General features: G+C 44.6%; 1 protein-coding gene across 4 annotated transcripts in view; it reads right to left on the bottom strand.

Annotated features, from left to right (window-relative positions):
• The window catches only part of RNF24 (ring finger protein 24), a 140,152-nt gene that overhangs the window by 40,457 nt on the left and 75,028 nt on the right, over positions 1-24,667 (bottom strand). For 2 of the 4 annotated variants that reach the window (XM_029593520.1, XM_029593503.1), the window contains exon 2: positions 14,672-14,821. In XM_029593520.1, coding sequence (XP_029449380.1) covers positions 14,672-14,814 — 143 coding nt within the window. In that variant the 5' untranslated portion in view covers positions 14,815-14,821. Of the gene's footprint in view, positions 1-752; positions 820-14,671; positions 14,822-24,066; positions 24,211-24,667 lie in introns of those variants that run through there. The other 2 variants (XM_029593510.1, XM_029593528.1) reach the window with 2 other exon arrangements.

The following is a 24,667-nucleotide window of genomic DNA, read 5'->3' as shown; positions in this document are numbered from 1 at the left end:
TCATTAAAATATTTATTCAATTTGACTTCTATTTTCCACCTAGATTTCGAGCATATGCTAATGGTTCCTAAAGAACTCAAAGATACATGTAATGCACATCTTTACAGTAACGGATTTAATCATCTGTGATAGTTTCAGCCATTACATAAAGCTGAAGCAAATAATGCCATCACTACTGATAAGTCACATTTATATATCCAATTTAGAAAATAAAACAAAAAACAAATAGATTCTGCATAAAGAATCTGAATACCAAAACAATATTAATATCCCTTTTTTAAAGAAAGACAAAAGATAATTTGTGGGGAGAAAAACTGGAGATTCACATTTGATAGTTACGATGAACTGCTAAGCAAGTAATGGAGGTCATTCTCATGGAGATCTATGGTTTTACAGATAAAAACAAGGAAATATCAGTGCTCTAGGTGAAAAACTTCTTGACCCACACAAGTTTAGTAATAGTTTTTCATTTCCTGTTTAGATGTAATTTGTCTTACAGAGTTCAGATTCAAGGTTTTATCATAATGCTATCATATCATTCATTGACTTCAAAGTAATCCCATCCACCTTTAATGCTGATTAACTACCACAACTCTGGTCCTTCATGGGCTTTATTTCTTTAAAAAAGGGAACAGTGCACATCTTTGGGAAATCCATAATGCTTCTAGATATTTACAGAAAGGCATTCTTCACCAATGAACAAAATATGATAGCAACAATATTTCAGAGGAAATAACAGTTTATAGATTTACCTCCATAATTAGTAACCTTAACCTCTCCGAGTTCAAAGATAGAAATCTGTGAAACAGGCAGCACAGTCTAGAAGAAAAAACGTCATCAAAGTCTTACGTTTTTAGCAACGGGGAAGCATTTAAAGATGCAGTATCCTTGGTTGTGACAAGAAGGTCGTCTTAAGGCTAGGAGGCTTGGAGCGCCTCTAGAAGAGCACTAAAATGCATCCTCAGAAGGGGCCGATGCAATATTTTTGTGAGGAAAACCGGTGCTTAGTGTGGAGCGCCCCTTTTCCTAACGCACGCCCAGCCACCTCTCCTGGGCGCTCGATGCAATATTTAAATTAGGGGTTGCGCTAAAATGGAGGCGCTAGGAAAAAAATAGTGCATCCCTAATGCCTCCTAGACATCGGGCGCCCAGGAGAGGTGGCTGTCAGTGCGAGCTGGGAAAACGGATGCTCAATCTACGAGCGTCTGTTTTCTCCCACTACCGGCATAAACACGCACAAGATAAACGGCCTGAACCGTGTATTGTGTGTGTGTGTATACTGGACGTCCAGAATTTTTTTTTTTTTTTACCTAAATCTGCTTTCTTTAGTTCCTCCTACTTAGTATCATGACGATACTATTAGGAGGAATCACGAAAGCAGGATTTTTCTTTTTCTTTTTTTCAATGCACCCATGAGCGTGGTATACCTTTAAACCAGATCCGGGCTGGCATAAAATTTGCCGCTTTGCAATGGGCGTATTGGCCGCGTGGGAAATTTTTTGCATCGCGGGGGATTAGCTAATAGCCTCATCTACATGGAATTTACATGTGATGATTGCTATTAGCTACGCGGTGATTTAGACATGCATTTTGGACACGCTAATCCCCGTATTGCATTAGGGGTTACGGATACACGTCCAAAACGCATGTCCAATCACGTGTTAAGTCGTGCACTAGCAGCTGTGCACAGTATTGCATCAGCCCCAATGTGATTTACATCTGTGGGGAGATGACTCACAGTCTGTGGGGTTTAGGTGGCGGAAGAGATTAATCTGCCTTGAGTTTTTGGCAGAATAGCATCCCTGTTTATTCATTAATTTGTTAGACAGTGAGCATTCTGAGTCTTAGGAATGCCAAGAGCATCTTTGACCTAGTAGAAATAGATCAAGGAATTGGAGAGAACAAGTTTGTTTATTTTTTTAAAACATTTCTAGATCACACAATTCAGTGTTTTAGGTGGCTTATAATAAAAACACACATGTAAAGTTGGGAAGCACTGTAAGCACCAGGAGCCAGTCAGCCAATCTTTTTGCTGAAGGCTCCCCAATCCTTCTCTCTTCAGATCCTCTCCAGTGGTTTTTGGCAGGTCTGTGCATGATAAAAAAAAAAAAAAAAAGGGCCATAGATGGTGTAACATCCTGAGCGCCTATTGCCCTGCTTCACTCTGGTCCATCTCGGCTTTGTAGAGACATCAAATGCAACGCCTCCACTAACTGAAAAGTTATCCGTCTATTTGGCTACTTGCGATATTCATCATCATATGCGCCTAAATTCTAGGTTCACAACGAGATATGCGCCTAGAATTTAGGCACATTACATGGCAGGTGTTTCTGGGCGAAGCAGAGTTAGCCGCCTAGGTTAAGCAGCTAACGCTGATATTTTTTAAAATTAAAACATACATCTGCTCTTGAATAGTGATAGCTAAATATATTTAACTGTCCATACTTTACATACAACTTAAGAACGCAACTCTTTGCCAGACCACCTATTTCACTTGAGCCACCCACTGTTCCACTGGGTTTGCAAGTCATTGCAGCTCAATTTGAAAAATAAACATGTACTTTGTAATGAGTTTAACAATCTTCTCCTACCCTTAAGAGGGCAAAGTCAAGTTATTTAAATAAAATGCTACTAGATTTAAACCAACTGGCGTGGAAAAACGACAGACCTTTCACAAGGCGGTGAAGTGGGCAGGTGTTTCCACGTAACGTGATATAAAAGGTCTTTCCAGAAAGAGGAGACAATGAGTGACTTGCTTAATCTGAGCCTGTAGTCAATATGAAGGGGGGTTAAAAGAAACAAACAGCATTTTCAATGTTCACTGATGCAGCAAATGCTCTCTTTGTAATGATAAATTTCTTTAACCACCATGTCAACAGTTTAAAAGTGTTGCCAAGCATGACAGACATGCCACCAACTGTAGCCAAGGTCTGATCATTAGACATTAGATTATGGAATGTTAGCACTGACCAAACAGCAGCCACATTCAGCAGTTATCAACTCACATTTTTTTAAATTACCTTGCCATAAAATTATATTTTCTTTAAAAAACTTTGAATTTTTTAAAACATGCTTCTAGTGAATTCAGTACTTTTGAAAGAGGCTGGCTTAAACAGCACTACGAACCAAAGTCCTCCATGTATTCACCAGGTCCAGCATGGACTGTGGCAGGGCAACCTTTCCCAGACTACACTACCAATGTGCCTCAGCCCTGCAGGGGATGGACCATCTTTAGGGCTGAGAGGGGAATTCAGTCTTCATGACTCTGCAATCTTTGGCCTCCCTTGACACGGACGGCTATGGAGGCACTTAGCATGACATGTAGACTGTCCACTCTTTTGAGGCCCGAGACCACCACTCTTATCACTACTGACCCAAAGTTAGATTTCAGTAAATTTATTATTTATATTTTAAAAGGTAATGGGCCTATCTACCTAAGGAATAAATTAGAGTGGCTCCACCCCACCAACCCTAACAACTATAGCCTAGGTCAGTGTGTCGCCAAGCACATGCAGGTGTGTCGCCACACTTCCCGGTCCCCCGCCGGCCCAGCTGCTCCCCCTGCCCCAGCAAAATAGGAACTTATCTTCCGCCTGGGCTTAAAATGACGATAGCCCAGGCGGAACACGGCAGAAGAGCCACGGTCTCTTCTTCCCACCCCTTGCGGCCCGGAAGAGGAAGTGACATGCAGCGGCCGAGCGCATGGGAATGAGAGACTATGCTAGTGCGGGCAGCATTGGCCCAAGAGAGGCGCGGCCTGAAGAATGAGCAGCGTAGCACAGAGCAAACGAGGAGCAACGTCAGCCCCAGCGGCCGATGGGACTCCTTTCTGGAGGCCTATAAGTAGAGGAGGCTGCTTCTGCCCATAGTTTGGTGGGGAGAAAGAGTGAGTGAGCAAGCAAGCATGTATGTTTGAGATCGTTTGTGTGTATGTGTGTGTGTGTATGTGTGTGAGACAGCATGTATGTGTGTGATTGAAAACCTGTTTGTGTGAGAGTATGTGTGTGTGATTGAGAGCCTGTGTGTGTGACTGAGATCCTTTGTGTGTGAGAGAGAGCATGAATGTAAGTGTATGATTGAGAACCTGTATGGGTAAGTGAGAGAGATCATGTGAATGTATGATTAAGAGCCTGTGTGTATAAATAAGAGAGAGATCATGTGTGTTTGTATGTGGCTGAGAGCCGGTGTAGGTGAGAGAGCATGTGAGTATGTGATTGAGAGCCTGTGTGTAAGTGAGAGAAAGAGAGAGCATGTATGTAAGTGTGTGATTGAAAGCTTGTGTGTATGTATGTGTGAAAAGACAGACAGCATGTGAGAGAGAAAAAGCATGTGTATATGTGTTTGACTGAGAGCCAGTGTGAGAGAGAGAGAGCTTGTGTGTGACAGAGAGAGGAGAAAGTTGAAAGCAACCATACCTCCTCCTGCTAATTCAAAACAATCTCAGGGTATCTGGATATCAAATGTTCCCAGGTATGCTGAGCAAAGCATTTTTTGTATCCTTATTATTTTTCATTATTGGGCCTTTGTGTCTGCTATTTTGAAATATTTTATTGGTATCTAGAAATGTTTTATATGAGTTTTTAATTTTTGGATATTCCATTCATCAGCTATTTTGAAATCTGTTCTTTTTGTTAGTATGGTTTTACTGCCATTGATTTTATGCTTCTTGATTTGTTTGAGGACTGGTGGTTACTCTTTTTCCTTTGTTACGCTGCATACAGTCTCTCTGGCTTATTGCGGTTTCCCGTTCAGTTTTTGTCTGCATGTTTCTAGTTATGCTTTATGGTCTCTCTGTTCTTTGTTAGGTGAGGGTCTGCACATGTGACTGAGGTTAGGTATTCTGCTGGCATGTAGGGCTCTACAGCAGCCTGGCTTGTCCGTTTTCCTAATAGGAGTTTTAAGGCCTGGTGTAATATTTTCAGTGTTGCCTTTTCTTAGGTAAGGTGGTTACTATTTAAGTGCTGGAAATTGGTGTTTTGATATGGGATGTTTGCTATTTATGCAATTTCAGTTCAGACAGAGTACTTATCTTTCCCTTGTGTCATTTTTTGCAATAAAAGTAATACTGGGCCTTTATTTTTTATTTCCTCCATGAATTGTAATGAGCAGTGTGTCACACATGTGAGTGTGGTCTGTCACGATGGGGAAAAGGTTGAGAACCACTGGTCTAGGTAATTTATTATCTTTATCTATTGTTAAAGTAGTTAAAAGAGCCAGGATTTGGGATAGGATTGTTTCAGTGGCCACCACTCTTTTATGAAATAATGTACTGGTGAATGTTAGGTCAGAACAAAATTATCTCCACTTTTGTAAATTGCTAAAAGCCTCATTGCTCCCTTAAAAGATGGGTGTTGGTTCCTCTGAGTCAGGGAAATGAAGTGAGGGTCTGATTTTGGTAGGTTGTCTGCATGTTTTTTTATTATTTTAATAATGTTTTATTGTTTAAGTCTGTATTTTCTGTATATGTTTTGTACTGTTTATTGGTTTTAGTGGTATTTGGTTTTGTTTTATGAATTTTTGTATTGCTACATGTTTATATATGGTACTCTTTGGATGAACTGCTTATGGCTGGGGAAGCAGTGCAGAAATCTTTAAAAATAAATAAATATACTGCTTCCCCATATACCAGATAGCGAACATAATTTAAAAATTACAGTTATACAATACAAACATCAATTAAAAAAAACCCAAATATTCCCATCAACCTTCCAAAATGTCCTTCGAAAACTAAATCATAAGCAAAATAAGTCAAACGTCAAATTCAAAGAGAAAATGCATCCCTGAAGCAAATCCCCTCTTTGAACAAGGCTCCCTAACACAGACAGTCAACAGGAGGAGGTGGAAGCAATAGCAAGGAGACCTTTACTGTGCCAGGCAATTCTTCTATTGACACTCTGGTAGGGTATATTTTAAAGAACATGCAGAAATAAATCAAATAATTATTATTATTATTTTTTTTTTGAACAGCCACATTCTCTTTAAGACTAAGTATAGACTAAGTATTCAATGCCATTAAGGCTCTGTTTTTGTAAATGTAGAAACCCAAACACACTAGGAAAAATACGTCATTATACATTCTAGACTGCCGTCAAGTGCAAAATGCACATATTCAATGGAATCTGTCGTAGAGGTTCCTACTCTACCACTCTTGTCTTGCATTTTACCCAACATAATCCTTGGCCTAGAACTGAAACAAAAGCACATGAGTTTTCAAGTCTCCCACACTTCCTAGTTACGCTGTAGAACATCTTTACTGCTTTACGGGTGAACCCCACCACTCACAGCACCAGCTCTGTAGGAGCTACAGCATCCCCAATATTGTCTCCTGTAGATTGGGAGCTGAGATGTCCTTGCTGCAGGCCTAAGGGGGAGGGCAGTAATGGTTTCTCTCTTCTTGCTATTGCTCCCGCCCCCCCCCCCCCCCCCGCAACCTGTTACTTTGCTGAGTAATATCTGAAACAGGCAGAAGGGGAGGGCAGGTCTGTCTCCCAGTTACTGTCTCCCAGTTACTGGCTGGTTACAGAATGTCTGATCAATGGGCTATTGGGAAGGGCAGACAAGACGTGCCTGTGTTTCCTCTAAAACTATTGCAACGCCCTCCTGACTGGCCTTCCCACATCCACCCTCAAGCCCCTCCAGCTCCTACAAAATTCCGCAGCAGGGTCACTAACAAATAAGAAAAAAACAGATCACATCACGCCAGCACTCAAACAACTCCACTGGCTGCCTGTCCCATTCAGATCCCAATACAAAACACTCATGCTCATTCATAAAGCATTACATAATAACAAAGCCAGCTGGTTACAAAGACCTCTGACCACCTGCATCCCCACTAGAAATCTCCGCTCTACCAACACAGGCCTACTCCCCATTCCCCCCACAAAGGAAGTACATAAAGTCTCCATGAGAGAACGCGCCGCATCCGTAGCGGGTCCTCACCTATGGAACAACCTTCCAACCGCTCTCAGAACTGATCCTTCTACACCTACCTTCAGAAAAAACCTCAAAACTTGGCTCTTCCGGAAAGCTTTCACCCTAGACAAATAACCCTGCCACAGTCCCCCCTCCCACCTTATAGCATGCCCACCCTTCCTCTGTACATAGTTAATTTATTATCCTTTTATAATGCTGTATTAAGTTATGCTATTCAAGCATGTTATAATAATAATTTGTGTAAAACCGTTATCTGTATGTAGCCAGTTACTCAGTTAAGCTGTTATAATGTACTATGTCATTACAAGGTTCGCCTTAGACATATTGTTATATGTAAACCGATGTGATATGCCAGATCGAATGTCGGTATAGAAAAATAAATAAATAAAATAAATAAATAATACTGCTGCCTTCTGGCTGGCTGTGCAGTGTCCGACCAATGGGCTGCAGGGGGGCTCCCTGAGGTGGAGTGGAGATGGGGAGGGCTACTGATAAAGGAGCTAAGAAAGGGTAAGAGGGGACAGAAGACTTATAAAGAGGACAAGGGGGACAGAGAGAGGATACTGTTAGGATCTGGGAGAGGGAGTAGTGGGGAGGAACTGGGAGAGGAGCTGTGGGAGTCTGTGAGGGGTGATAGGGGCTGGGAGAGTAGCAGAGAGGGCAGAGAGAGGACTTGGGATGCAAGAAGAAACGGAGAAGAAGAGGCGAGTGGTTAAGTGAAGGGAATTTAAGAGGAAGAGAGAGGTGAAAAGGACTGGGAAAGGAGCTGTGTGGACAGGTTGGGTTAGGTGGGTAGGGGCTGATAAAGGAGGTAAACCAAGAGAAGGGCTGTGAGAAGAGAGGGGAACATGGAGGAGGGACGAGGAAAGAGATGAGGCATGAGATGCAAGTGGATGAAGGGGTAAGATTAAGAGGAAGTGAGAGAAGACAGACAATGAGCGGTGAAGAGAAAGAGATAAACAGATGGAGGAAAACAACAAGTGATAGAGAAACGAGAGGAAGATCAGAAAAGAAATAAAAAAAAGAAATGAGGAGGTAGAGAGGAAACTAAGAAAAAGCAATAGTAAGCAGCGATACAAGATACAGTCAAATTACAGACACAAGGGTTGGAAAATTGTTTGTTTGAAGTTTGGTGAAGATTTCTGTGCTAGCTGGGCACGTCAAGGATGGGGGACAGGTATCTTCTTCCCTTTCCTTCCAGCCCTGCAGTCACTATGATAAATGAGGTATTTTACTGGAAGGAGGAATAGGTTGTGGTGGCTTACAATATCACTAGATCAAAATCGCTTTCTTCAAAATTGGCAGCTTCACTATTGAGAGGGGCTGCCGTCAGGGCTTGAATTGAGGTGAATATTGTTCCCCCTGTGCACAAAAATAAATAAAATATTCCCCTGTTATATCCCCCACAGGACGCCGCAGTTATCTCTGGGGTTTCCAAATCGAGGGCAGCTGGGGCCCTGGAGCTGGGGAGAAACTGACTGCTGGGCTGCTAGGACTCAGGACATACAGGTAGTGGAGTATCTTAGGTGGACTCTGCAGGAACGGGACTAGCTCTGGCCTGCTAAACCGGTGTGATATGTCCGATGAACATCGGTATAGAAAAACAAACAAACAAACAAATAAATAAAGTAGGGAGGCAGGAGCGGTTCCAGAAAACAAAAGTGTCTGGACTCAGAGAGTGCAGAGCAGGGAAAGGATCCGCAGGAAATCACACATTATGAACTGCGCCTGCCAATGAAGGGAAGCTTAAGCATGCTGACTAGGGGTGGGAACCAGGTGAAAGCATGGCTGAATCAAGCCTACAGAGGAGAAGAGCTGGCTAAGAAGGGGGTGAGGAGAAACCTGCTGGGGAGTGGAGGGAAGGGAAGAGGAACAGAAAAGGACAGGTCAGTAGGAAACAGGGAACGGAGCAGGCTAAGGGGTGCTGAACCCCCTCCTCCCAAATATAAAATTCAAAGTATGCCCATGCAGGAAGGGGAGAATTAAGGAGGAGGAGGAGGAGATTAGAGAATGAGAAAAAAAGGGGGGGGGGGGGGGGTTTGAGAGGGCATGTAGGTGACAGGTGGAGGTGGGGGAAGAGACTGGTGTGAGGATGCTATTGTTTGGGGGGGGGGGGTCGGGGAAATGGAACATGAGGGAGGAGACAAGGTTGAGGAGAAAAATGTCTGGTTGGACGTTCAGTCTTCCCCAGCTTTTGTGTCAGCCACGAGTCTTCATCACTATGTCCACATTACCTGTTCTCCTCTTGACATTTAAATACAGGCAGGTCAGTAACACTCAATATACTGTCAGGCCGATGCAATAAAATCGCGCCTGACCACCTCTCCCGGGCACCCGATGCAATAATCACATGAGCTGCCGTGCTAAAAATGACACACTAGGGGACACCGTGAGGCTCTAACGCTCCCCAACATGAGGCGCCCAGGAGACGCGGCCGCACGCGGGTTAGGAAAGCGGACGCTCAATACGAGCACCCGTTTCATCGCGTAGCTTCAGAACGCCATGAGCTGGCCGGTCCAGCGTCACTTGAGAGAGGACACCTTACATACGTACACGAGGGAATGGCCTGCAGAAAAACTGAAGTAAAACTGTTTCATGATTTAAGGAAAAATAAGAAAATGGACGAATCCTTGACAGTTTATTGCTGCAATACACCGAACCCGCAAAATAAGAAAAGCTTTATTTAAGACAGAACCACAGAAAGCAGTATTGTTTTGGTTTTCAGTTGAGCCCTGCACGCGCGGGTTGGACTTAAACACCAGCTCCAGCGCTGGCGTTAAATTTGCCGCGTTACAAAGGGTGCGTTAGCTGGCTCGTGCGTTCTTTTTCTTTTTTTGCTGGGGGTGCTATAAAATTTGCGTTGAGTTCAGCACTCCCAATCATTTTCAAAAGCTGGCTCCTATGCCCCCACTCCAACTTTCACTATCTCTAGGTTCAGCATCTTTGAGAGGCTGAAGAGGTCCAGGACAGACATTTGTTAGCACGACACTGCAAAGTGAGGAATGGGGATAGAGAACAACATATACCAGTTAAGAAAACAGGCAGCAGTGCCCAACAAGGAGCAGGAGACTGTGAGGTTTCCCCACCGTCTAGTGGCAAGGCTTATAAAGGTTAGAAATGAGCTGCTGAAATGCAACGATAATTTCTTGTTTATTAAAGTCTTAAAGAGACCTGATATACAGCACTTAAAGGTCAAGTGTTTGCCCTGGCTCAAAAGGGATTAAAAGGACTGAATAAAACTTCAAATAGTCATATGAAAATCATCTGTCGCTGCAGTACTTGATAATTATTTTGAAGAAAAAGAAAGTTCATGTCATTCTCAGGTTCTCTTGCCACCATTCATGTCGGCCATCTTAACTCCTAACCTCCTGCTTCATTATTAGCATTTTCTGATGCCTAATAGTTAACATGGATATATTTGAGAAGATGAGGCTACTAAAGATTTTAGAAGTAAAAGATTTGGGGAAAGAGATGTCTGGTTCATAATCCAGCAGAGTTCAGAGGTTTGCCATTTTGCTGGCTTCAGAGGGGCCCACTGTAACAGTGGTTCTCTACCATTTTTCTAGGAGGACACACCTGACAGATGATGCTCTCATGTATGACACGCTGAACACATGACCATCACGGGGCTAAATGTAAATATATATCCTTTGTATCCACAGGAAACCCCCCTGCCCCTCGCCTCCCAACAAGGGATGCAAAGCAGAACTAGGATATTTCCTCGTACAACTCTCCATACAAAAAAAAGATATTCTGGTGTCTTTTCAGTAACATCAAAACAATCTCACTCTACTAAGAGGTGCACTGTAATAAAGCAAAATTTGAAAATAAACAGCACAAGTGTAGCAAACCTACCATATTATAACAGCACTAACGGCGAGGACTCAAACAGCAATGACCCTATCTATGAAAAGGCAGCAGTTCACCAATAATGCATGTCCTATTGAGAAAACACAACAAATAAGACTGATACAAACCCCTACATGCTAGTACAATACCTTACCTCAGTCACACACACAGAGCACAGACGGACCATTTTCACCATATACAGAATGGAAGATAACAAATTACAAATGTGGAGACAAAAACTGTAACAGAAACTCCAAGAGGTTCCTCTGCATCCAGCGCACAACTAGAGAATTAGAAATGGAAAACATTTCCTCCCACACTAAGCAAAGTACAAAGAAGAAATGCACATTCTCAAATGACTCTTGCACTCCATCATCCCTCAATTCCTCCAACTACTCCTTTTCAATCATCCCCTCGCATACTCATATCCCTGCCCAGCATTCCCAAGCCCTCCGACATCCTATCTGCCACGCTCCCTCTCTCCCCTGCTCAAATCTCCCTGCCCTTTGACCCCGCAGGATATCCCTGATGATCTCTTTCTCAACCTTTCCTGCCTAGAATCTCCCTGACCTCCCCTCTCCCCTCCATCTCTCCCAGCCCAGCAGTCTCCATCTCCTTTTCCCCACCCCTTCCTACCCAGCAGACTCCTCACCCATGCTCTCTCTAATTTTTGATATGCTTTGTGCACAAAAATGTTCTTCTGTGCAACGTTTTATAAGCCGAGTTCAAACTTGGGCGCTATGAACCAGTATAATGCAAATAATGGAATTTCTTGTGCGCACTTGTTTTGTCACGTGCGCGGGATTCGTGACCTGTGTGCACATGCACACAGCTGAGAGGGAACAGTGCTCCTGAACCTGTCTCCCCACGCCTTCCTGCTCAATAAGACTCCTGAACCTGCCCCACCCCTCCTCCGTCCTAACAGCACCCACACCCTCTCCCTGCCTAACAGCTCCATACCCCCTCTCTCCCCATCCCTTAATGCCCAGCAGTCTGCCCAGACCCCCTCTTCCCTCCACCCAACTCAGCAAACTACTGATCCCTTCTCCCCCACTCCTCCTTGCCTAGCAGCACCCACACTCTCTTCTCCCCCACCTCTCTGCCTAGCAGCTCTCATATTTCTCCCTCCTCCTGGCCCCAGCCAGCGGGAAAATCCTCCACTGCATCCACAATCTCCCTCCTTCCTTTCCGGCAGATGAAGGAAAAATACTGGGGGAGGAGGAAGAGGAGGCGGTGGTGGCAGGAGTCGGCGGTGGATCTATGTTATGTGGAGTGCGCACCTCTCCCCCTTGTGCTGCTGCCGCTATCTGTCACTTCTGGGTCCCGGGGGGATGAAGAGAGCAGCAGCAGCACCAATACCACACCTGGAGGAGGAAGATAAAGTCGGTGTCCCACCGGGGCCCAGAACAGCAGGACCTGGCTATGTCTTATTTTAACCTGGGTGAAGGAGGAGGGAACGGCCTCCTACGGGGCCAAGAGCAGGAGAAGAACGTGAGAACAGCCTCGTGTCATGCTCGATAAAGGAGACGTCTGCCAACTCCCAGCCAGGCTGATCAGGACAGAGCGGCCTCCTGCTGGCTCCACAACGCGCCTGCTGAGAACCGCTGCACTATATAACGTGTCGTCACGACACAAGAAAAAAAACAAAAACGTCCAGTACTTAAAAGGAATCTGAGCTGATTACGTCGGGAGACCAATAAGGAAGCAACATCGCAGGATTATCGTGCCGGGGAGGATGAGGGGGGAAGGAACCTAGCATTTCATGGGATGGCACTGCTCATGTTGCCAGAGGAACAAACGTAAAGATCTGTTTTTCTTGCACAGCAAAACATACGTAATTGCTTGCCATTTCACTGCTGCTATGTGGCAAACCTATCGAAACACTGAAAGCAAGCCGGCATGCCACGAATAGTGAGCAGCTCTCTTCTCGTCTTGTGAGGCAGCACAGAGGGCGTCCACATTTTGTTTTTACGCCTGTTAACGTAAGGTAAATTCTGGCTCAAAATCCAATACCACAGACGCTATATTGTGTTAGACTGGCCCCTGTAAACCCACTGCCCCGTGAACCTCCTGCTTAGAGCAAGTAATGCTAGCAAAACATTTTTTGATTTTCCCTTGCAGCTGAAATGAGCAAAATCTTTTACAGGTCAGAGTGAGAAACGGGGGTGTATTTAATTTCTGAGAACATATCAATAGTTAACGTTTTGGAAAGTTCTTCGGCCATTCCCACCTTTCTTACCCTCAGGATACAGGGTGCGAATGTCAAGATCTTCCATGGGAACTCCTCGCAGAGATCGCACTGCCACATGCAAAGCACGGACTACGGCATGAGCAGCTGAATAGGGAAAAGCTTTGTGAAAACAGGGTACACGGCCAGAAGAGGCCACATCTTTTATTGCCAAATAAAGCGCTAGAACAGTTAAGAACGAAAGACACCTAGGTAACTAAGCCAAGAGCCAAGACTTAGCCCAGGAACAGCGAGAGCTGACTCTAAAAATGGAAGAAAACACAGCCAAGAGACTATTAAAGCTGGCATTTTGAAAAAAAGCAGTCTTACCCTGCTTGAAGATGCCTGACCTTGTGGAAATTTTCAAGGACCCAGGCATGGAGTGGCTACAAGTTTACAGCACTCATTTTACACAGCCCTAAAGCCAAAGCTTGTAAATAGTGAATATGCAAACTCTACTGCTTTACAATGGAAACACGCAGCTCTGCTGCTGCGTCTTAAAAATGTATCGTGTTCATGTGCAGGGTGCGGGACAACCGTTCCCAATCAGCAACAAATCCACACAGTTCACTGCTTTGCTTTTAACCAACAAAGAATTTTTACAGGAATTTAAATCCTGATATGGCCAAGGTTCAAACAGTTTCATGGCTCCCAAAAGACACCTGGCATTAACCCTCCTTGTTACAATGGGGGTGGGGCTCTGTCTGTCAAAAATCCAAGAAGGGCCAGTCCCGGGCTCATAACTCAGACCTTACATCTGATCTTAGACAAAAAGACTGAGAAGCAATGAGCAGAGTCAGGGGAAAGGGCCTGAAACGATCCAGACCCTGGCAGGAAGCTGCCCGACAGGCTGCACTCTCCATGTGGATAGCTTTGCCTTTATTCAGGAGGGTGGGTCCAACCTTTTTCCCCTTCTTTTAACATCTGACTTTGCTTTCCTTGCTTATCTCTGGGGGAAAACGTGTCTTTACAATTATTATCAGGAAAGGTTTCAAAACTGAAAACCTTTGCTACCAACATAACTGTTCAGATTAACATTTCCGCTTTACATGGCCACTCGACTGTGGTGTTGGGGAAGCCAGGGGCAGACAACGCAGAAATCCTGGTGGACTCTAAGGAGTTGTGAAGGAACTAACTAGGGCGCCGTTGGGAACACCCAGAGGGAAATTTATATTTTACCCAGTTTCCTTCTTATGTTTTGTTACAGAGCCACTTCTCCCACCTCCCTTTCCAGCACACTGTACAGACAGACATTTAAGAAAGGCACAAATGCAGATAAGGGCTTATCAGGCAACCTGTGCTATCAAGGTACAGGCTCCTTTCATGTTTACTCACATGGTTTTACAAGAGAGAAAGCCAGAGAGATGCATCAAAAAACCGAGTGGCAGACCATAAACATTTATTCAAAGTATTTCAAAATGTAGGGGATAAACATGTGAACCCTAGGATTTCTTCTCTGAAAAATATGCCTCAGAGCATGCAATTGAACTGCTAGGATTAGCATGTAACCCCCCACAGAAACATGCACTGGAAAAGCAAAACTGGCTTCTCCGGGCGAGAAATGTGCCAGCCACATCAGCGTGCATCACAGCTTAAAGATAATACATATTTTGTAAAGAAACAGGAGAGCGGATGATATCAGGAAGGTGCGAGAACATTTACCTGATCAAGTAGCAACAGAAGAGTAAACTGAGGATAAAAACGAATATGGCAGTGCCAAAAACCACAATGTATATGTTCAGGGGCAAGTTCTGGAATCCGATGTTTGGCATCCTGAAACTGTACTTCTGGAAATCTGAGCACATAGATGGGCTAGGGGAAGAAAACACAGAAAAAAAAAGTAAGCACTTCATGACCTCCACACAGGGTGAAAAGGCAACAGCAACAGACAAAAGGATTACAAAGCCCAAAACAGATGTCTGTAGATTTTTACACAAGGTAAGTAAAACTTCATTCAAGCTGGGAACACGGCTGCATGTAAATTGGTGAGAGTAGGTCTTAAGATAGCCAGACTGAATAAATTTATACCACAATTCTCTCTCTCTATATATATATAAAGAATGTTATGTTGTATTATTATAATTATTTAATACAAATTCGCCCCAGACTAGTTTACACTAAATCACATACATCATAATAACAATCCAATACATCACTAAAAGACAATACAACATAAGAATTACATCCCTAAAATGCATTCCCGCCATGGAAGGGAATGCTGACCTAATGTTACAGAAATACAGAGTCAACGCTCACGTAATAATTTATCACGCCATATAAATGCTATGAACAGCTCAGATTTTCTTCCAGGGCTGAAAGTGCCTTGGAGGGATAAGGGAAGCTGAGCCCACCATCCTACTGAAGGTTACTGTGGAGGTTTGAGCTGGCATATGTTAACAAAAAAAACAATCCATTTATAGCCAAGACTATAAATTAGTAGTGGGAAGCAGAATCTAGCTAGAATGCCACACTTTCTACTGGTTTGTTTTGCAACTGGATTTTTATTGAGTTTGAAAAGCCCTCTCTCAACAATGGCACACGTGCAAATACAAGAAAGTGCCACGGGACAAGAGAGTAACACATGTGAGAGAACTTTATCTTAGAATACGCCCAGAAAATACAAAACAAAAGGTTTCACACTTGTGAGGTACAGATTATTTTATCACAACATTTAGGATTTAGGTACACAAAATGTTCCAATAGCGGTGACTAAACTTTCCCATTTCTTATGCAAGAAGAGAAAGCTCAGATGGCCCAAGAACCCAGCGGAGGTTTCCTAGCCTCTGCCGATGGGATCACAAACAGGCCCAATGCAATACCGTGCGCTGGCCACAGTGCTTGGCTCAACGCACGTCTATAGCCCACGATGCAGAACAGGGGTTAGAGCGTCCAATCGCGCGTGTAGGTAATAGCGCTCATCACATGTTAATGCATGCTGATGAGAATATTATGTATTTCCCCCGATGCAAAAAAAAAAAGAATGTGCACCCGACGCGCACATTTTTACTCGCCACAATTAATGCCTGCCCTGAGCAGGTGTTCATTTTGGTGGAGCCCAAAAAGTGGCGATATTAAGTCGGAGGAACTAAAAAAATTAGAAATGTTCCCCCTCCCCCCAAAAAAAGGGTGCCGGCGGTCAGATCAGGAAAAGGGATGCTCTAAAATTGAGCGTCCGTTTTCCTAACCGGCTGACAGCCACCTCTCCCGAGCACCCGCTGCAATTTCCCCTAGCGCCTGCTTTTTTACTGCGACACCCGGTTTAAATATCAAATCGGGGCTCCCGGGAGAGGTGGATCGGCCTGCCTTAAGGGAGCGGGTGCTCAAAATGAGTGCCCGTTTAACACGCGCCGATACTGCATCGGCCTGAAAGAGAACTGCGGGGTCCGGTGTGACAAGGCATCCCTCTTTCCAGTTCAGGAAGGACCAAACCCTTTATTTTGCTGTTACAGTAATCTAAGAGTAGTGCGCAGCAGATTGCTGATTACACGGTAAGGAAATCTCATCTTCAACCCATTGCTGGTCCGAACATACGCTGACAGTTTTGGGTGTGGTTATGTTTGGGGTTGAAGAGGGGAGGAAAAATACATGGCTTGGACCTTTTAAAACATTGTGGGAGAACCTGCCTGCCAGAGTGCTATATTCTTTTTATGGCCAAGTTAGGACATTTATTTTTCTGTTCAGTTCACGTGAGTGAGTGTTGGTCTCTCTCTTCCGCAGGGCCGCATCCCCTGAAGCACTGAACCCTTCAAGAGCCAGGGATTCCTAAGACTCCAAGGAGCGTTGAGGATGGGGGAAGAGGAGAGCACATGCAGTGCCAGAAAGAATGTGACAGAAATGGAAAGGGAAGCCAAGAGAAGTAAAACCTTTTCCCTGATCCTGGGACCCCAGATGCAGGCAGCTCCGGAATCTTAATGCACGAATAAGACGACGGTGCAGGGAAGAGGGCTTTAGTTTTCTTAGAAACCGGGCAACACTTTGGGGAAGGGGGGGGGGGGCCTTTTCTGAAAGAACAGGCTCCGCCTTAACCACAGTGGAGCCAGGCTGCTGGCGCTAACCTTTAAAAAGAAGATAAAACAGCATTTGAACTAGATCATGCGGGAAAGTCAAGACTCGCTCAACAGTGCATGGTTGGGAGGATGGTATCTTTGAAGGATAATAAAATTATAGGGGTGTTAGAGCATCCAGATAGAGACGTTCCAATAAAAGCATGCATAGCCCATTTGCCTATAAGTAAGGAACAGATTGCATTAAGGCATTCTAAATTATCCCTGTCAAGTGCTAAGAAAGTTGAATATACAAATACAAAAATGAACCTTGAAATGTCTATAAGCTAATGCCAGAAGTCTAAAAAGATGGAAGAGTTGGAATGTACAGCACTGAATGAAGAGGTAGAATTAACTGGCATCTCAGAGACCCGGTGGAAAGAGGATAACCAACAGGACAGTGCTATATCGAGGTATAAATTATATCGCAATGATAGGGTGGATCAACTTGGGGTGGCGCTTTATATTAGGGATGGCATGGGATCCAACAGAACAAAGATCCTCAGGAGACTAAAGGCACAGTAGAATCTTTATGGGTGGAAATTCCAGGTGCAAAGGGGAATAGCAGTGGGGGATATACTACCATCTGACCGGCCAAAGTGAACAGACGGATGATGAAATGCTAATGGAAATCAGGGTAGCTAACAAATTTGTCAGCACAGTAATATGAGATTTCAATTACCACAATATTGACTGGATAAATGCCACATCAGGACATGCTAGGGATGTAAAGTTTCTAGATTAAATAAATGTCCTTCATGGAGCAGCTGGTCTGGGAACCGACAAGAGGGGGGGCTATTTTAGATCCAATTCTTAGTGGAATGCAGGATTTCATGTGAGAGGTAATGGTAGTGGGGCTGCTCAGCAATAGTGATCATAACGCAGTCAGATCTGAGTTTGTGATTGGAGGGAGGACATTAAGTAAAGCTACTGCTCTAGCATTTAACTTTCAAAAGGGAGACTTTGATAAAATGAGGAAACAGAAAACAAAACTAAAAGGTGCAGCTACAAAAGTAAAGTGTTAACATCAGGTATGGACACTGTTTAAAAATACAATCTTGGAAGCCCAGACCAGATGTATTCCATCATTAGAAAAGGCGGAAATCCAAACAGCTGCTGGCATGGTTAAAAGATGAAGTGAGAGAGTGGCTGCTTTAGCCAAAAGGGATCCAACTGAAGAAAATAGGAAAGAGCATAAGTACTGGGAAGTTAGGTGTAAAACACTGATAAGGCAGGCAAAAAAAGAGAATTTGAAAAGAAGCTGGCCATAGAGGCAAAAACTCATAATAATACCTTTTAAAAAACAGATCTGCAGCAAGAAGCCTGTGAGAGAGCCGGTTAGACTGTTAGATGATCGAGGGGTTAAAGGAGCACTTGGACAAAGCCACAGCGGAAAGATTAAATTCATTTTTTGCTTCGGCGTTTACTGAAGAGGATGCTGGGGAGATATCTGTGCTGGAAACAGTATTTAATGGCGATGATTTGAAAGAACTGAACAAATCACGGTGAACCTGGATGATGTGATAGGGCAGACTGATAAACTAGCAAATTGCCTGGACCAGATGGTGTACATCCCAGAGTTTTGAAAGAACTCAAAAATGAAAATGCAGATCTATTACTAGTAATTTGTAACCTATCATTAAAATCATTTATTGTACCTGACAATTGGAGGGTGGCAATGTGGCATCGATCTTTAAAAAGGGCTTCAGATGAGATCCGGGAAACGATAGACTGGTGAGCCTGACTTCAGTGCTGGGAAAAATTGTAGAAACTATTCTAGAGAATAAAATCACAGAATATACAGAAAGGCATGGTTTAATGGGTTACAGCCAGCATGGATTTACACAAGGGAAGTCCTGATTCACCAATCTTCCTACATTTTTTTGCAGGGGTTACTAAATATATGGATAATGACGATCCACAAGACATGGTGTATTTTATTTTCAGAAGGCATTTTCAAAGATTCTTGAGAAAAAGAAAAAAATCATGGGATAGGAGGCAATGTCCTATTGTGGATTGCAAACTGGTTAAAAGATAGGAAATAGTGGGGAGGAATAAATGGTCAGTTTTCTCAGTGGAGAAAGGTAAACTGTGGAGTGCCTCAGGGATCTGTACTGGGACTGATGCTTTTTAATATATTTATACATAATGTGGAAAAGGGATTAGTGAGTGATTCAAAATTCTTCTGAGTTTCAGAATCACAAGTTGATTGGAGAAATAGCAGGAAGACCTTGCGAGATTGGAAGACTGGGCATCCAAATGGCAGATGAAATTTAATGTGGACAAATGTAAAGTGATGCACATAGAGAAAAGTAACCCATACTATAGTTACATGATGATAGGCTCCATGTTGAGTTATGGCCCAGAAAAAGAATATGGGTGTCATTGTGGTCAGTACCTTGAAATCCTCATCTCAGTGTGCGGTGGCAGTCAAAAAAGCAAACAGAATGTTAGGAATTATTAGAAAAGTAATGGAGAATAGAATTGAGAATGTCATACCATCTCTGAATCGTTCTATGGTGAGACTGCACTTAGGGGTAAGATTTTAAAAAATACGCGCGCGTATCCATGTGCGCACGCTACCAGGTGTGCGCACATGGACGCACGATTTTGTAACATGTGTGCGCTGGCGGGTGCATATTATAAAACTGGGGGCTGAGGGCGCAAGGGGGGGAGGGTTGAAAATTATAATTTATGCGCAGGGCCTCCCCCAGTTCCCTCCCAATCCACTAAAATTAAGGAGCGGACTGGGAGGGAACTTTCCTACCCCCCTACCTACCCTCTCTCCCTCTTCCCCTCTCCTGCATGACCCCTTAGAAGGCCTTACCTTTTTTTTTTTCCTTGTTTTAGAACTTATGCCAGCTCCTGAGCTGGTGTAAGTTGCGCACACCGGCAGGCTGCTGGCGTGCAATCCCCTGGCACAGCGGCAAATAGCTGCTGTACTGGCTGCCTCCAGCTCTGCCCCCCCCAGACCGCCCCTCTCTGCCCCTGGACCACCCCTTTTCTTCGGCCGAGCTCTTGTGCGCGTAACGAGGGTTATGCGTGCGGCCGGGTCCCTTTTAAAACGCGCGCAGCACGTGCAAGGCCCGGCCGTGCGCGTAAAAATAAAAACAGGGTTGCGCACGCCGGGCATTTAAAATTGGGCCTTTAGAGTTCTGTGTGCAATTCTGGTCACCACATCGCAAAAAAAGATATAGCTGGTCTGGAAAGGTCCAGAGGTGAACGGCTCCCTTATGAGGAAAGACTAAAGAGGTTAGGACTGTTCAGCTTGGAGAAGGGACGGCTGAAGTGGGGATATATAGAGGTCTGTAAAATCATAAGTGGAATACAACTGGTAAATGTGAATTATTTGTTTACTCTTTTAAATAATACAAAAACTAGGGGACACTCCGTGAAATTAGTAAGTAACACATTTAAAACAAACTGGAGAGAATTCTTTTTCACTCAATGCACAATTAAGCTCTGGATTTATTGCTGGAGGATGAGGTAAAGGCAGGTAGTGTAGCTGGGTTTAAAAAAAACGTTTGGACAGGAGGAGAAGTCCAGAAGCTGTTATTAACTAGACAGACTTGGGAAAAGCCACTACTTATTCCTGGGCATTAGCAGCATGTGATTTATCTACTGTTTGAGATTCTGCCAGGTACTTGTGACCTGAATTGGCCACTGTTGGAAACAGATACTGGGCTTGATGGACCCTCGGTCTGACCCAGTGTAGAAATTCTTATGTACGTCTACTTGCCATGGGCATGTCTGAAACCCTAAGAGTGAATATGGAGTACTGTTCTGTTTGCAATAGAGTGGAAGGCATAATGTTGTAGCCCAGCCTGTCGCTGTCACAGCTGTAGATCTAATGTGATTCTGTGCGACCAGGAAAGCTGCAGGCTGCAGTTCTCAACACAATTGCCTCAGAAAGTGCCATGGTTGGTCACTAAATGCCGCAAGGAATGATTTAGGTTTATTTCATTTCCTGTGCTGACATCCGCAGCAGAGCTGGACAAAAATGAAACAAAATTCTTAAGAGAGAGTTGGCAAATGCCATCCAGTCTGATCTGGCACACTTTGAAAACATGAATGTCGTGATCCAGTAAATATCTAGATGGTTTATTTTATGAGTTTTGTATTCATTTTATTTTATTTGTTCGTTCTTACATTCCGCAACTTCTACATTGTATACTGGGCAGATTACAATTTTGATATTCATAAAGAAGAGATTGCACACTATGTTCATGCTATTAACGAGTATCCTGTTAGAATTTCAGAAATATGTAAATGAATTAGTAAGCAGAGGAGGGAGACTAGAAAAAGTGATTCTCTGAATTCAGCCCTGGTTGGGTGCTCCGTAAGCTGATTCTCTTTTGTCTGACAATATCTGATGACTGTTGCTGTTTTTGTGTTCTATGTCTGTCAGCAATAAAAAATTACAAATTAAAAAAAAAAAAAAAAAAAAGAAAAAGTCATTCTTGTAGTCTAAGCTGACCAGTTTTGTTTTTTTTAAAGCTTTATTGCTTCCTTTATGGGGCTTTAAAACTCTTTTAATCATGTGTTATCTACAAAACAGACTAGTGGCCTCTGTGCCAATACACCTCCTCTGTGAATCTAAGGTCTTAATCTACATATTATGGGGTAGATTTCCAGACATACGCGCGGGCATAGATTTGTTCGCGCAACCCGGTGAGAACAAATCTACGCCCGATTTTATAACATGCGCGCGCAGCCGCGCGCGCATGTTATAAAATCCAGGGTCGGCGCGTGCACAAGGGGGTGCACAATTGTGCAACTTATGCGCGCCGAGCCACGTAACCTTCCTCCATTCCCTCAGAGGCCGCTCCGAAATTAGAGCGGCCTCAGAGAGAACTTTCCATCCGCCTCCCCCACCTTCCCCCACCTTCCCCTCCCTAACCCACCCCCCTGCCCTATCTAAACCCCCCTTCCCTTTATCGTCGAAGTTACGCCTGCTGCCGGGCAGGCGTTAACTTGTGCACGCCGGCGCGCCATTCCTTGGAAGGGCCGCAATGGAGGAGGCCTCGGCCCCACCCCCGGAACGCCCCTTTTTCAAAGCCCCGGGACATACGCGCGTCCCGGGGCTTGCGCGCGCCGCCAAGCCTATGCAAGATAGACTTGGCGCGCGCAGGGGCAGGTTTTCGGGGGTTACGCGCGTAACCCTTTGAAAATCTACTCCTATATGTCTTTGGCACCTTTTATCATGGATGCACCCCTTTATTGAAAATGTGGTTCCTCCTGCCATTATACATTATTTATTCATCACCTTCGGTTGTTCAAGCAACAGTAAAGTGACGGCTTGGGGCTTATTACAGCATCACCTCAGCTTCTGAGATTCAGGGCTGAGGAAGTAGCAAAATGGGGTGGGGCTTCAAGAAATAACCAGGCTCAGCCAGTGGTTCACAAGCGGCACGACTGATTCTCCTATGTGCTGGGCCAGCCTGTTAACTCAGTGACGGTACCACACACTGCCATACAGGAGACCTTTAGGCCAGCAGGGTTTGGGGATGTGTGGTAATCACAATTCCTGGGGCAGGGATGGTCCAAGGGAACCGCAGTCATCGTACAACAGCGATTCCTAAATGTGAGGCTCGGGGTGCACATGCACCGGATTCCAAAGCGAGACACACGGTCTCCAGCCCCCTATCAAGGGCTGGCACTGCGAGGGCTGGGTTCTTAAAACAGCTGCAAGCGCAAGAAGTGTGGAAGGCAGCCAGACAGGGCAGCCAAAAAAAAAAGTTTGTTGCTCATCAGGATTCAAGTAAATCACGGAGGCAAGGCACTTGGCTCCCGGGGGAAGTGTGCTGCTGTGGGGGGACTCTCACAAGTGCGAGCGGGGTTGAAGGGTCTCGGGGGGAGCCTTCCCCCTGCAGTCTCCTGTGCACAAATCACCGTCTCTCTCTCTCTGTATATATACACATACACACATACAGATAGATACTGCATCAGCTTTTCACATCAAAGAGCCCCACATTAGAAACCTAGGCATAAAAATATCTCTCTGACTCTCCACGAACTAAGCCTTCAATTTTTTTTTTTAATTAGTGAAAAATATGAAAGATGGCAAATCTCTGAAAATGGAGCTCTCTCTGCATAACTTTAAGCACCGGAGAAAGTAAGCATTACCTCCCTGAAGCTCTGTCTGGGTCTCTTATTCTGAAGTGGTTTCTCAGAGAACCCACGGTTTAATGTTTATAACTAACAAACAGGCCGACGGAGCACACTGTTAACCTGCCCTTGGACGCGCGTTTTCGACACGCTAGCGTTACCCCTTATTCTTCAGTAAGGGGCTGAAAACGCGCGTCCAACCCCCAGAACCTAATAGGGCCATCAACATGCAAATGCATGTTGATGGCCCTATTAGGTATTCCCACGCGATTCAGAAAACAAAATGTGCAGCCAAGCCGCACATTTTGCTTTCAGAAATCAGTGCCTACCCAAAGATAGGCGCTAATTTCTTCAGGTTTTTACTGCTTTTCTGTGCACCCTCCGACTTAATATCATGGTGATATTAAGTCGGAGGTCCTGAAAGTTTCCAAAAGTAAAAAAAAAAAAAAAAATTGAAGTCGGCCCGCGGCTGTCGGGTCGAAAACCGGACGCTCAATTTTGCCGGCATCCGGTTTCCAAGCCCGTGGCTGTCTGTGGGCTCGAGAACCGACGCCGGCAAAATTGAGCGTTGGCTGTCAAACCCGCTGACAGCCGCCGCTCCAGTCCAAAAGGAGGCGCTAGGGCACGCTAGTGTCCCTAGCGCCTTCTTTTGCCTGTTTTTATCGCCAGGCCTAATTTGAATAGTGAATCGCGCGCACAGGAGAGTGGCCGGTACGCGCGCCGGGAGAGCAGGCGTTCGTCCGCTCTCCCGCGGACTTTACTCTATCGGCCCGAAAGTGAGCATCGATGGTGAGGGAGCGGGAGAGACGCAGAGGCACAGGAGAAAGTTTAGAGACTGAAGAGAAAACCTACAACTCCACAAGCCACTATTACTCTAATTGAAACGAATGTGCTCTGGAGCCTTACCTTCTCCTTCAGAAAGTCTTCTTGTAATTAAGCGCAACCTGGCCTCAGAGCCAGCTATCTTTACAGAACTAGCACACACCTCCTGTTGTCCTCACTAACAGAAAAGCCAGGCTTCTGTTTGATTCTTATTATCCATTTCTGTCCTCTGGGTTTATAATTTATTTACATTTTTAATCCTTAGTGATGGCCAAACGAGGGTGAGGGCAAAGAATAAACCAAGCTCACTAGGATCCAGGAGAGAGGGGACATGGGGCATCAGACAGGACGGACAAATCACCTGCTTCTCAGTTAAAGCATAACCTTTCCATGGCAAATCGTGCCTCGTGCTTCGGCTACTGTCCTCAGTTTTCCTGAGAATCAGGAGGGTAGAGGCAGGGGGGAGGTCACGGCTGCACAGCGTGTGCTCGATCTCAGGAGCCACTTTCAGAGAAATAAACAAGGCGGGGAACTCTGCATCCGGTCAGATCACATGGATTTCCGAAAGGAGCAGCCACCATGGCTCTGCCCCAACAGACATGGAGTAGAGTGTAAATACCAATTCCTGTCTTCCAATTTGCTCTATAATCAATCATCATTTTAATTCAAGTTCATTGCAAGGTGA

This window comes from Rhinatrema bivittatum, chromosome 1, assembly GCF_901001135.1.
Source record: "Rhinatrema bivittatum chromosome 1, aRhiBiv1.1, whole genome shotgun sequence".
Taxonomy (NCBI): Eukaryota; Metazoa; Chordata; class Amphibia; order Gymnophiona; family Rhinatrematidae; genus Rhinatrema; species Rhinatrema bivittatum.
This window is presented reverse-complemented; position numbering and strand designations above follow the sequence as displayed.